This window comes from Camelus ferus, chromosome X, assembly GCF_009834535.1.
Source record: "Camelus ferus isolate YT-003-E chromosome X, BCGSAC_Cfer_1.0, whole genome shotgun sequence".
Taxonomy (NCBI): Eukaryota; Metazoa; Chordata; class Mammalia; order Artiodactyla; family Camelidae; genus Camelus; species Camelus ferus.
Window position 1 is genome coordinate 29,534,520 of NC_045732.1, and position 12,912 is coordinate 29,547,431.

Here is a 12,912-nt window from a genome sequence, read left to right on the forward strand (position 1 = left end):
TTCTATTAGTCTTTACTAGTGAAGACAAGAGCTTAGGAGTTACTAGCTTTTAACAAGGCAAGTACGAATCTTTCATAATCATATAATTTTTACAGTTGGTAAGGTTTAGGTAAAATGCAGAACCTTGGGATATATAGCTTGGTCTTTAAGAAACTTTTTGGTGTCAAGACGGTAAGAATTATAGAGGCTGCTAAAGTGATTGCTATTTCTCTAGACACATATATTTCAAGTGTGATTTGGTTGATGCCTAGTTTGAAATCCTTAATAAAACTTTACTCTGAAAGGCATCTATTCTTAAGGCAAAATGTGTTCTATTGAATTCATTTTTCACTTTGACTTCCTTTATAAAACTAACGATATCCCTGTATATCTTTGGTACCCTTGTGTAATAAGATAGCACGTAAGCGTACAGAAGGAAAAGGTAAGAATGCAGAAAAAATAAGGAACCACAGAAATAAAATGGGGGCTATGAGGCTTTAAATAAAGAAACAGAATTAAGCCCAAAGAGGAGTAAACTTTCTGTTGTTGTTGTTGCTGGGCCATGAACTCCAACTTTCAAACATAATTAACACCCCAAGAGTAAGAGAAAGAAGGCCAGAGATACTCAATGTCCAAGTGGCATTTTTGTCTCAAAGGTAGAAAGATTCTGCTTTTGGTTTTTTTTTTTTTTTTTGCTCTTTCTTTGTTCTCCATTACAGATAAACCTCTAATTATTTTAATTTCTAATACCGAGTACTTTCTAAGAGATTTATTGCTGCTGTGGGTTAAATAATGTTGGTGTCCTCACCTCTCAAATTAATGTTCAAAATTTCATAGAAGGGATTATTTTATATAACATTTGCAAGCTTTTCCCCCAAGTATAAAAATCTCACAGAATGTAAATTTTGCTGAAATTATGTGAACATCATATATGATTCTCCTAATTAATAGTACATAAATAATCTGGAAAATACAATCTGGTGCCAGATTCAATTGAAATCTTCATACATATTTCTATGTAAAAATTCACTTGATCACTTCTCAAATTATTCATAATTTCAAAATTAAAAATGCAACATTGTAGGCATGGAATATTTTAGAATGAGAAACACAACACCATCCTGATGTTGGATAATATAATCACTGACTGTGTCTGTGTCTGTGTGTGTATGTATGTGGGCACATGTGTATATATATATATATATACACAAATAAAAAATTTTCGCTTTATTTTTCTCCCACTTATAGCAGTTAATCTTTTGTTTGATGACACTCAGCTATCACTGAGTATTTACATGTCCTCCTTATACCTCTTGGACAAAATGTGATGTAATAATGCATGGGGAACAGATGGCACATACTTTCCTTCAACTAAATTATGAGTTACAGTCTCAATTAAAGTATTCTTTTTTCTCAAAGACACTGTATTTACTTTCTTTTATACCATGTCTTTTACCTTAATCAGTTATTTTAAATATAAGAAAACCAAGGTAGAAAAATTAAAGAATTTGCCTAGGTTTATAAAGAGTGACTGTAGAATTAAAAATAACAGAACTGTAGAACTGCCAGGGGACGTGAAGAGACCATCATGTTTCCGGTCAAACTTCCTCATTTCAGTGAGGGAGAAAATTGAAGTCTGAAGCAGGCTCACGATTAGATGCTAGGTAGCAACAGAGCCAGAGGAGAAACTAGGTCGCCCAACTGCTGGTCCACGACCCTTTCTACTGTACCTCACTGACTCAATCAAAGCTTGGCATTTCTGTATGTACCTAATTCAGCTGAAGGCAACCAGTATAGCCCTAGGAAACAACCCATGAATACTTAAAGGGACTTGCCATCAAGTGAAAATGAGAATAGTACAGGGAAGATCTAGTAAAGGAACAGTCAGAAAGGGAAATCTCAATTATGGAATTTGAGTCAAAATTTGGAGGATGAGAGGAGAAATTGTGTTCCAAGTCTGAGGATCGGGAAGTGCACTCATTCATATGAGGACAGTGAGAAAATTGTTGGAGATCAGGAATGGCATTAGAAAGTAGAATTTACTTGGCTCAGAGAATCCACGTTGGGGAGTAACTAGATGGCTGCTTGGCGAATATATGTATGTATACGCATGACTGCGACACAGTGCTGTACACCAGAATGTGACACACTGTAATTGACTGTACTTCAATTAAAAAAAAAACAAATAGACTGCTGCTTGGTGAGGAAGGAACTGGGAGGCAGAGGAAGAACAGAGAAGGAAAGGGGTTAGAATGGGTTAATTAGAAATAGTTGGTAGAGAGAGGAAGGTTCACTAGATTCCAATGACTAAATATAAGCTTCATGAGAGCAATGATTTTCTTTTGTCTATTGTTCACTGTTGTGTCCTCACTGCCCAGAAGAGTGTCTAGTACGTAGTAAACACTCAGTAAATATTTGCTGAGTGAACAAATAAATGAATAAGAGAATTATGGGAACCATCAAGATGGAAGTTCTTGACCAAAGGAATAATGTGATCCAGTGCCCAAGGAAGAATATTTTTGTAAATATGCAATGGATGGCCTCAATATAGAAAGAAATAGAGACAAATCTATCAGTTTGGAATGACGCGATGAAGACAAGAATCACAATCACAGGAAGAGGAAAGACAATGCGGAAGGGAAATAAATGGAGGGAAAAGGACATAATGTGGATTTAGATCACGATGATGCCCCTTCTGAATCGATGGAATGCAAAGGGAAATTTCAAAATCATTTTGGTTTGAACTCAATTTTATTTCATTAACAGTGGGCACCTATGAAATGACATGCTAATATTTTATATTTTAAAATGCAAAAATGGCTTCAGAATCTTTTATTAAACAATGAACAACTGTAATTTTTTTTAGTATAATATATTATAGTTTGGGCAAACAGAGGGCTGTTTTCCAGGGTAGCTTGGGAATTTTTTAAAAACAATTGTGGTGACTTTTCACTGTAAAATAATGTTGATGGAGGTATTGACCAGATTTGCAATGCAAGCTTATGTATCAAGGATCATTCTGTATCTAACTCTTCCAGTGCTCACCTGTCCTATTTCGTACCCATCCTGAATTGCTATCTCTATTCTGCTTCTCTCAGCTGAACCCTGCCATTCAGCGTGGACTGACTGATATCCTTATTTCAACAAAGTATCAGGAAATAAACTAAATCATTTTGATGTGAAGCATTACCTTGCTTCTTATAAGTGAGTGCTTATAACACATTATTATTAGCGAGGCCTATTTAAAAGCCAAAACCATTGCTCTGAATATTTAAATTCTAGAATTTGCAGTACCTTAGATGAGCTAAGGTAACTGTTTTCTACTTGATTAATGACAGCAAGAATTAAACTGCAGTAGCTGGCATCTGGGAAATTGCTGAGAATGAAGAGACCACATTTTGGCTGACACGCTGTTTGCCGCTTTCAATTCCCCTTTTATTTCATCAAGTTCACACGAAGGAGAGAAAAGGCACGAATGATGTTCAGAACAGTTATAGCACCTTTCTTTTCCTCTCCTGCCAAAAAAGGATAGCTTTCTTTTCTTTACTTTATCTATCAATACCTTTTCCATCTCCCATGTTTCATTCTTTTTTAATGACAGATGTTATGAAGGTGGCCTTTGTCATGACATATACTGACCTCTCTCAGAGTTTAAGCTATAGAAAGCAAATGGAGCCTCCCTCTCTTTGAAAATGCCATCACCTGTTGTTGCTCATGACTCATCACCAACACATCGATACAAAATTCATGGACCAAACAGGGAGATAAAAACGAGGGTCTTGGAAGCTGGGATACAAACTTGGGCGGGGGGACCATATAAATAAAAATGAATCCTCTCCTCCTCCTAGAAATCTGCTTCTCTATTTTATCGTTTCACTTATTACATGTTTATGTGTAAAAGTTGAGTGAGTCTTCCCTTTTTCTTCTTCCTTTATACTCCACGGTATAATATGATGGTTCAAAGCTCAGACTCTGGAGCCAGACTCCCTGTGTTCAGATCTCAGATCTGGCACTTACTAAGTGACCTTGGGAAACTTATCTAGCCTCTCTCTGACTCACTTTCTTCAAATGTAAAGAGAGGATAATAATAGAATCTGTCTCTTAGGGCTGCTGAGAGCATTAAATGGGTCAATAAATATAAAGTGCCATGACACTGCCCAGTATGTGGTGCATCACATGTCAGTTACTTGCTATCATCACTATTATGTCATATTAAGCACTGATTTTTCAAGAGCACTTACAAATCAATGAATTTCAGTTTTATTTTTTCCCCATTGTAGAAGTAAAGATACTACGTGTCTAAATTTGGGACAATTTCAAACAATTATAAAGAAGAAAAATAATCTCCATTCTGTAATCTTACAAACTAGAGGTAGTAATGCCTCCCAGTGTTGAGTGTGTTCCCTTGTAACTATGATGAAGTCCTCTTGTCTTCGTGTACCTCCCTCCACTACCACTCGTCCTCTAGACACAGAAGAAAACACAAACAATTTTTATAAAAAGATGTGAATGACAAAAAGCAACTGATCAGAAAGCAGGAAGCCGGACTTCCACTCCCTGTACTTCCTGCGTCACTTAGGTGACCCTGGGCATTTCACTTTCTCTCTCTGCTCTTTTCCCCTCCACTGAACTCGTGTAAAACGGGATTGCAAGACCCTCACTGTGCTCTCCTTACAACAATGCTGAGACGCATTCACTAACTTTTCAAGAGAATGTGGATCCACAGAAGGGGACAGAGTACAAAAGAGGCGCGGATAGGGCAGCGAGAGGCTTAGTTTACTGCGGTAACGCAGTCTGAGAGGGAGCCAAAGGCAGGAAGTTGCTATCATTTCTCCTGAGCTGTGAGAGCTGTGGAGAGGTCTCCGTTCAACTCTTCATTATAATGTGTTATGGTATTTAAAGAATGTCCTCAAAGAAGGAATTCCATAATAAACATACATTAGTTTTATCACTTTTTGAATAACCCTGTGATAAACCAAGAGAGAATCCTATGAAATTAGCATAGCTATGCTCCTCATTTAAATTCACTCTAATATGTGTCTCTCCTGTGGTTAGAAACCATCACCATTCTAATCGAATCCGAACCCTCAAGTATCATCTCCATACCAAGCAAATAAATGATTCATTTACTCAAAATAAAATAAATCATTCTGAAATTGGGTGATTTACATAAACATATGAGATATTAGCTACTTGCTCTAGGAAAACGAGGGAAATGTCATTTTAACTCATTTCTGGCTTCTTTGGTTCCTGATCTTTTCTTACCTAATGTTGAGAGACTTTTTCCGCAGCTCACTCCACTTGAAGTTCATGTTATCCAAACGTCTTTGTAACAGGACCGCATCATCAGAACCCTCCAGGGATCTCAGGATTTTTTGCCCATTTTCATCCAGGTTGTGATAGATATCTGTGTGAGCTTCGATTTCTCCTTGGAGGTCCTACAGGGCATCAGGGAGAAAAACACATGCAGAATTACAAAACAAAAGAGACCAGTTGTGACTGTGAATTTGGAGAACTGCAAAAAATAAACTATTTGTTCAAAAGGCATTTCGGTCGGGTCAACTAACAGGAAGATACACCTCTAACTTTTCTTGGTGTACTGTCTCTTCATGTTATCATATAGATTGAAAATGGGTATCTTCCTAGGTATAATAAATTTATTCCTTTACAAATTTCATAACTTATGTCTTCTAGTCCATGGATAAAATACATTGTTTTATGGAAGTGATACGAAATAAAACTCCATGACAAAATACACCCCAGTGCTAATCATTTCATTACACTATGGGTCAAGCCATATTTTCCAAGCACATAGTCATCTGTAGAATTGACTCTGACCACAAAAACACGGAGAGACTAATAAACAAGGTTGTAGTTGGTTCACAGCATCAGCACATTAATGGGATTCTATCATAGGAGAATCTTCTTGACAATACATATTAAATTCACTTTGGTATTCCAGCATCAGAGATTTATTACAGCATTATACATTTATTAGTAAGATTTCCCATGTAAAATATCATCTTATATTTAGGCTCGACAGGTAGAAAGTCCATAGGACCCTGATACGAGTTATGATAAGAAGTGATGCATTCAACCTTATTTGCATATACACAGATCAAGAAAATTATCACAGTAGAAGAATCTGACCTTTACATGGTATGTCTTCCTATGTAACATTTTCAGCTTGAACCGGGGACTACAGCACTGATCCTGTTGCATACCAATCCTGAGAAAACTCAGCGACTGAAAGCGCCCTGCTTTAAAATGCCAACTTTGCTTACATTCTGTTGACAGAATGAATTTCAGAGCACAGGCCTCACCAGTCAATAATAATAAACAGCCACTTTGTACTCCTCACTCAACGGTAGCCAGGCCTGTGGATGTGGGAGGGACCCCAAAGAGAGGAGGCCTGGAATATGCAACTGACAGTTTCTATCAAACAGCCAACTTTTCTTATCATTTTGCCATTATAAGCCAGAGACATTATAAATTCATTTTATATATGTGTTTCCCTCCTTGTTCCCAGCAGAACGGTCAAAGCCAAAGGAACATTCCTTAGAGAGCTGCCGGGTACCAGCATTCCTTTCTGCCTACACAATGAATGGAGGCTTTGTACATTATCTGACTTGCTTTTAGAGATTTGTATGCCTCTGTTCAACAAGTTTAAAAATTCATTCTGAAGCTCCGCACAATTGGATTGATCTGTATAACTAGAAAAGTTTTTTTGCTCCCCTCTCTCTCTTTCTAAAATTGAATTAAATTACTCTTCTAAAGGAAGGAAGGAAAAGTGGCAGCGATAACATGTGAGAAAGTCTGAAAAACCTGCCCATGTTTTCAGTCATAGCCTCTTCGATGCAGAATTTTGAATGTTGCAGAAGTGAGGTAGATGGACGATGAATGTCTCCTGTCACTATTTTTGGCAGCCAAAGTATCACTGATGGACTCTAAAGAGAATTCTGTCTCATTCTCTTTGACTGGAAGACAGCAGGGGGAGTATGGACAGAATCACATCTGAAGTTGAAAGAACAGAAATACGAAAACAGATTGAGGAGGATCTATCTCTAGTCCATCAAAAACAGGCTTGTTCTGGAAGGAAACAGCCTGCTTTCGAAAGCAGCTTATGTGGTAGAAAACTAGCATTGGGTAGCTTCTTCCTGAATGGAGTTTGGACATGGAAAAGACACACCCTGTTGAATCTGCCACTTCTTCAGCGAAAGAGAAAAATGAGGTTATTATATCTAAACAATTCAAGACTAAAAACCAAACAGATCCAAGTTAACGAGATAATTTCCCCAGTTTTCTTTTACTTTACTTTTCTTCTTGTGTATTTGATTTGTACGCTCCTTCAAACTTTGCCTCAGAGTATACACTTAAGGGATTAAAACCAAACCTTTTGTTGTTCAACAAAATAAGATATTTTGACTAATACAATCCACCGTCTCCATTAGCATGCATATGAATTACAGTACATTTGAATTTTTATATCTTACATTTCTAAGCAGAGACCCAGGCTCAATCAATAGTTCCTTAAGGTTATGCATACCGCGGAGTCATCAATACTTTGTTGAGTAAGTGAGAGGTCTTCCCAAGCAGAAACAGGATGTTGATTCATGAAGTTGCTAATTTGCATCTTGGACATTTAGATTACATCGCATATAAATATCTTTGTTGTATCATCAAGAAAGAAATGAATATAAAATTGATAAACCAGTATTTGTTGAGGACCGGCTATTTGTCTAGTCTTAGTACTGTGGGAAACAGAAAAGGAGTGCAAGAGACAGTGATGTCTTTGCTTTTCCTAAAATGTAGTATGCACTTTTTAGTTAACTCATTCCTGTTACCAACTACATATTGAGAATTCCTTGCCAAATTTTACAGATACTGGGATGAAAACTGCTCCCCTTGGAAATTCAGAAGTGGCCGAAGTAAAGTCTTAGCACTGGCAGGAAGGTAAGTCAACTCAGTATTATTTCTCCAGTTCATGATGGTGGTTTACAACAACAAAGGACACACATATAGTAAAGGTCCTCACAGTTTACAAAGCATTTAGAAATGTATTGCTTTAGTTATTCCTGCTTCTATTTTCTCTGTTTTACAGATGAGAGCACTGAGGCTCAGAGATGTTTAACAGACTTGCCAAAAGTGTTAAATGTGGGCAAAGGGTCTAGTTCTTTTGACTCTGGGAGATCTTAGGCTGGCTCCACACACCATTTATTATAAGCAGTGGCTGTAACAGACAGTAGTTACTGAAGCTGAACAAGGCTACTACTAACAAGGGGAAAAACAAGTACTGAGGGAAAAGCACACAGAAAGACGCCATTACTGGTTTTGATAAAAAATTACCCACATGGATTGATTCGGTCGGAATGAAAAATGGAATCCTGACTATCCTTTTCACTTTTCCCTTTGCAGCTGGGCATCTAGGACCACCTGTGAGCAAGAACTGTTTGCACTGAAAAGGTCACCTTACTACAAAATATCCCTTCTGCCAGAACAGAAATTCTTCCTTCAGTAATTCATTCCTTAGTCTAAACGTGCCATGTGAACATTACATTAGGTAATCACCTGACATAGCATAAAGGTAGCTTGGCCATGTCCCTTTGGGATGACGGGCTGGTAGGGAGTCTGTCAAGCTACAGGACTCAGGTGGGTTGCTCTAAAATGGAGTTGAGTATCAGTGAGGAACCTAAGGTTTTCTTTAGGACGCTGGCAAGCTGTAGTGGAGATTTCTCAGTACAAGTAGGCAGCATGAGTCTTAGGTGGCGAAGACACAACGACAGGGCAAGTGGGAAGGAATACACTCACACTCATGTTTGCATAAAATTACCACCATGGCACTTATCTTAAGATTAACCTTAGACTCAGGGGCTCCAAAAAGCAGGAGGCTGGAATGGAGAAAATGGAGAATCAAGTGGAGTTCTCAGAGGAGAGCCTATCTGGACAAAAAGTAATTTTCAAAGATATTTTTAAGCAGCTTTATTTTACTTCTGACTTGACTAGAAAAGATTCCCTCAAGCCTTAGTTGCTACATTCAGTGTAATTTTTCCTCTTCTTTTTTGTGATTGTATTATTCAGGAAAAACAATAACTAATGAAGAGGGGAAAAAAGTATTTGTTATACAACAACAGAAGCACGAGCCGTAGCCGCAACATATATAAGACTGACTACACCAGACACTGTCCAAAGCACTGCATATACATGAGCTCATTTAATCCTCGCAGTAACTCTCTAGGGTAGGCATTATTATTATCTTCACTTTACACATAAGAGAATGAAATTAGAGAGAGGTTCAGGAAAAAATGAACAAGGTCACACAGCTAATAAACCATGCAGCCAGATTTCAAACCCAGGCTGTGGGACTCCAGGGACACGCTCTTACCCACTAGGCTTTATTACCTCTGAGTTTTTTCCTATTAATTAAAAAATGTTTCCTATTAATAATACTCCTGCCTAAATGTCAGCAAATCTAGCACTGCCATTAGACAAGGCCGACTAACATTGCTTTCAGTCCTCAAAGAGTCATTTTATGGTTTTATTAATATGAAACTGTTATGTATATCTGAAGCAGTGAAAGGAGATATATCAATACAAGACAGAACATAAAATAATTGGGAAAATGGGTGCAGATGCAAAAATAACATGTGGCCCCCTTCTCCCAGAAAGATACACAGTGCCTAAAGTTATATACAATTATGGACCAAATTTCAACTGTGAATATCAAAAAGTTCAGATACGAGGCAAGCATGATGCTTACAGTAGAGCAGTTTTAGGAGTCGGGCATACCCTGCATCCTGGAAAGCTTTTTCAAGTTTCAAAGTTCCTTCTTTTCTCAGAGTCTAGCCTACTTCTGTCATAAGGACCCTTGCTCAGCCTCCGGGGAAAACTAATAGGAAAGTACAGTCAAACAGACATAGTAGGAGTCTCTTCCTTCTCTTTCCCTCATTAGCTGCGTAAGTTTCAAAACTCTTCAATCTCTTTGGCGTCACTAAATATTAAATAATAATACCTACCTGCTGGGTTGTTTTGACTATTATATGGAATAATTTTTGTAAAATACTTTGAACGTCGTACAGAACACAACAAGTCTTTAATCATTAATAGCTAACATAAGGATTTCTGTTATAAGAGAGTCAATGTGGAAACCAAGTGATAGAAATAGACTTTACGAAGTCATGGAATTTAGTTTAAGCCTTGAAGGATGGATAGGCTTCAGAGAGGTGGAGGGAAGAAGGTATTCCAAGTAAGAAGAGTAACATGGAAGTGGCAGAAATGTGGCGAAGAGTTTGGATTATGAGCAGGGAGAATGAATTGTACAACCAGATCAGAATGGATGATGCGTGTTGGGAAGAAACAGGTAGAAGGCAGTCAAAGTTCTCAAACTAAGTAGGATAAAAACCTTCTTTCAGGAAGTCACTGAGAATAAAATTTTATAAAGAAAAGGACAAAGACAAGTAGAATGACCCATGGTGATTGTAAGCAATAAGACAACCAGGAAAGAATATGAAAAGTTACAAAAGTTTTACTAGAAGAAAAATAAAGGAAGATGCCAAGAATCAGTTACTGCTACACTCTTTTTTTTTTATTATCCAAACAAAAAGTCATCATACTATTCACAAAATATCACAGATAACAGATTCCACATATTTTCTTTCCTATGTAAATGGAATTATTGATCTCTGCAAAATCACTCAGCCAATGATAACCTCCTTATCTTGAATATAACCAAGAAGTGACCAGTAAAACAAGACAAACAAAAAGATGTCAGAAGAATAAGTGGCCAAATGTCCCTACAAAATTCATCATAGACACATCATCTCTAACCTTTTCTGAAACCAATTAGCATGTGAATAATGATAAGGTCATTAGTTCCTCTTCACTGGTAATTTTTACCTAATTCATATAAACTTGATGGGGAAAAAAAGTGATGACCTGATTTCTAATAACTTAAAAGGTCAAAAACAGAAGATTCAAAATAGGAGAGAAGTTATCCTTCAGGGCTAAACTGGGAGTAGAAAGAAGTGACACCTGATGGAGAACCAGAAAGGTATAAAAGTTGCTGCGGGCACTCAGAGTTGACCAAGGTCACACAGTGTGGAAACTAATAGCCTTACATGTATTATTAGCCCCTGAAGGCATCATCTAACTTTAAAGGGAAGCAAAATAATTAATGTTAATGATAATGACCCTGAATTAGCCAGAAAAAAGCAGATTTGTGTTCAGTAAACTCTATTTAAGAAGAAAGCAGTGTATGTAAAACTCTATTTTTTATTTTTTTAACTTTTTTTATTGATTTATAATCATTTTACAATGTTGTGTCAAATTCCAATGTAGAGCACAATTTTTCAGTTATACATGAACATATATATACTCATTGTCACATTTTTTTCTCTGTGAGCTATCATAAGATCTTGTATATATTTCCCTGTGCTATACAGTATAATCTTGTTTGTCTATTCTACAATTTTGAAATCCCAGTCTATCTCTTCCCACCCCTCGCCCCCTTGGCAACCACAAGTTTGTATTCTATGTCTGTGAATCTATTTCTGTTTTGTATTTATGCTTTGTTTCTTTTTTTTTCTTAGATTCCACATATGAGCGATCTCATATGGTATTTTTCTTTCTCTTTCTGGCTTACTTCATTTAGAATGACATTCTCCAGGAGCATCCATGTTGCTGCAAATAATAGCCAAGACATGGAAACAGCCTCAATGTCCATCAGCAGATGACTGGATAAAGAAGATGTGGTATATTTATACAATGGAATACTACTCAGCCATAAAAACCAACAACACAACGTAAAACTCTTTAAATAAATTTATCCAACATAGTTACTCTTAAAAGGTGTTGATGCTTTAAAGAAGTTAAATAAAACAAAAACAAACATGCAAAAGTAAAACTCCCTTAGCTTGGTCATCCAAAATGACTTGTTAAACACGGGCTCTAAATACTCAAAATTTTGGAATACACGCAAGCATGCACACACACACACACACACACACACACACATTCCATTATGAGAACAGAAACTGAGAGTAAATCTTTAGAAACATTTATAGCTATCTAAAAATAAAAAGCATGGGCTTGCATTTTGTATCTGGTTTTTGTAATTTTTAAAAGTAATTTATTTTTATTGCATGTTACAAAAGTATCAGTCTGCTAAGGATTGGAAATTAAAATTAGAGAAACAAAACAGCATTATCCTTCTTAATGGATTTTTTGAGAAGCACCCACATAAAGGAGTAGGACCTATAAACTTGACCTTACAAGGACTCGACTCTAACCGCTAGAGGTTCCTAACTTGCATAGGAAAAGCAGTTGGGTACAGATTCACAGTGGGTGTCACTCTATTTTTTCTTTGTCTATTCTATATGTGGCCATTGCAATACTTTTAAAGCAGCAGAGTTATCATCCCAAGAGAAGCAAGAGTTAATTTGAGGACTGCCGTTTGGCTTGGAGCCTGGTTGCTCTAGGTAGATAAGAAGTGTGTTTTCAGGTCCACTGCACTGCAATGCATCTTAAACGAGCGGCTATGGATTTAGGAGTCCACAGGCTTTGCTTTAAAAATGGTTGTTATTAAGGTCCTCAGAGACTATTATCCTGCAGGGTTTGTTGTCTTTGCTTTCATATCTTGTTCAAAAATTCTCACACTTAAGCACTAGAACAGTGGAGAGAAGGGATATGTTCTCCTGCCTCAGTACATTCCCAGGTGCAAAGCTTTATTTCAAAATCTAATCTTTCAAAATGCTTGGCCTAGGGTGGATTACCCCGTAGGAAACAGAGCAAAATCCCATTTGTCAGACTGCCTTAAGCAATCCCAAACTCTGGTAACCCTTGATGCTTTCTCTCCTTGTCTGACCCTCTGGTTTACTCTATTCTTAAAATTACTTTTTTAGAATTGAAGAGTCCATTTCAGATATAAGTAAGGTGGGC

General features: G+C 37.1%; 1 protein-coding gene across 2 annotated transcripts in view; it reads right to left on the bottom strand.

Moving 5' to 3' along the window:
• The window catches only part of LOC102520808 (dystrophin), a 387,492-nt gene that overhangs the window by 271,586 nt on the left and 102,994 nt on the right, over positions 1-12,912 (bottom strand). The window contains exons 1-2 of one of the 2 annotated variants that reach the window (XM_032475798.1): positions 6,130-6,306; positions 5,245-5,417 (exon numbers count right to left, since the gene is read on the bottom strand). In XM_032475798.1, the coding sequence (XP_032331689.1) occupies positions 5,245-5,417; positions 6,130-6,201 (245 nt within the window). In that variant the 5' untranslated portion in view covers positions 6,202-6,306. Of the gene's footprint in view, positions 1-5,244; positions 5,418-6,129; positions 6,307-12,912 lie in introns of those variants that run through there. The other variant, XM_032475799.1, reaches the window with a different exon arrangement.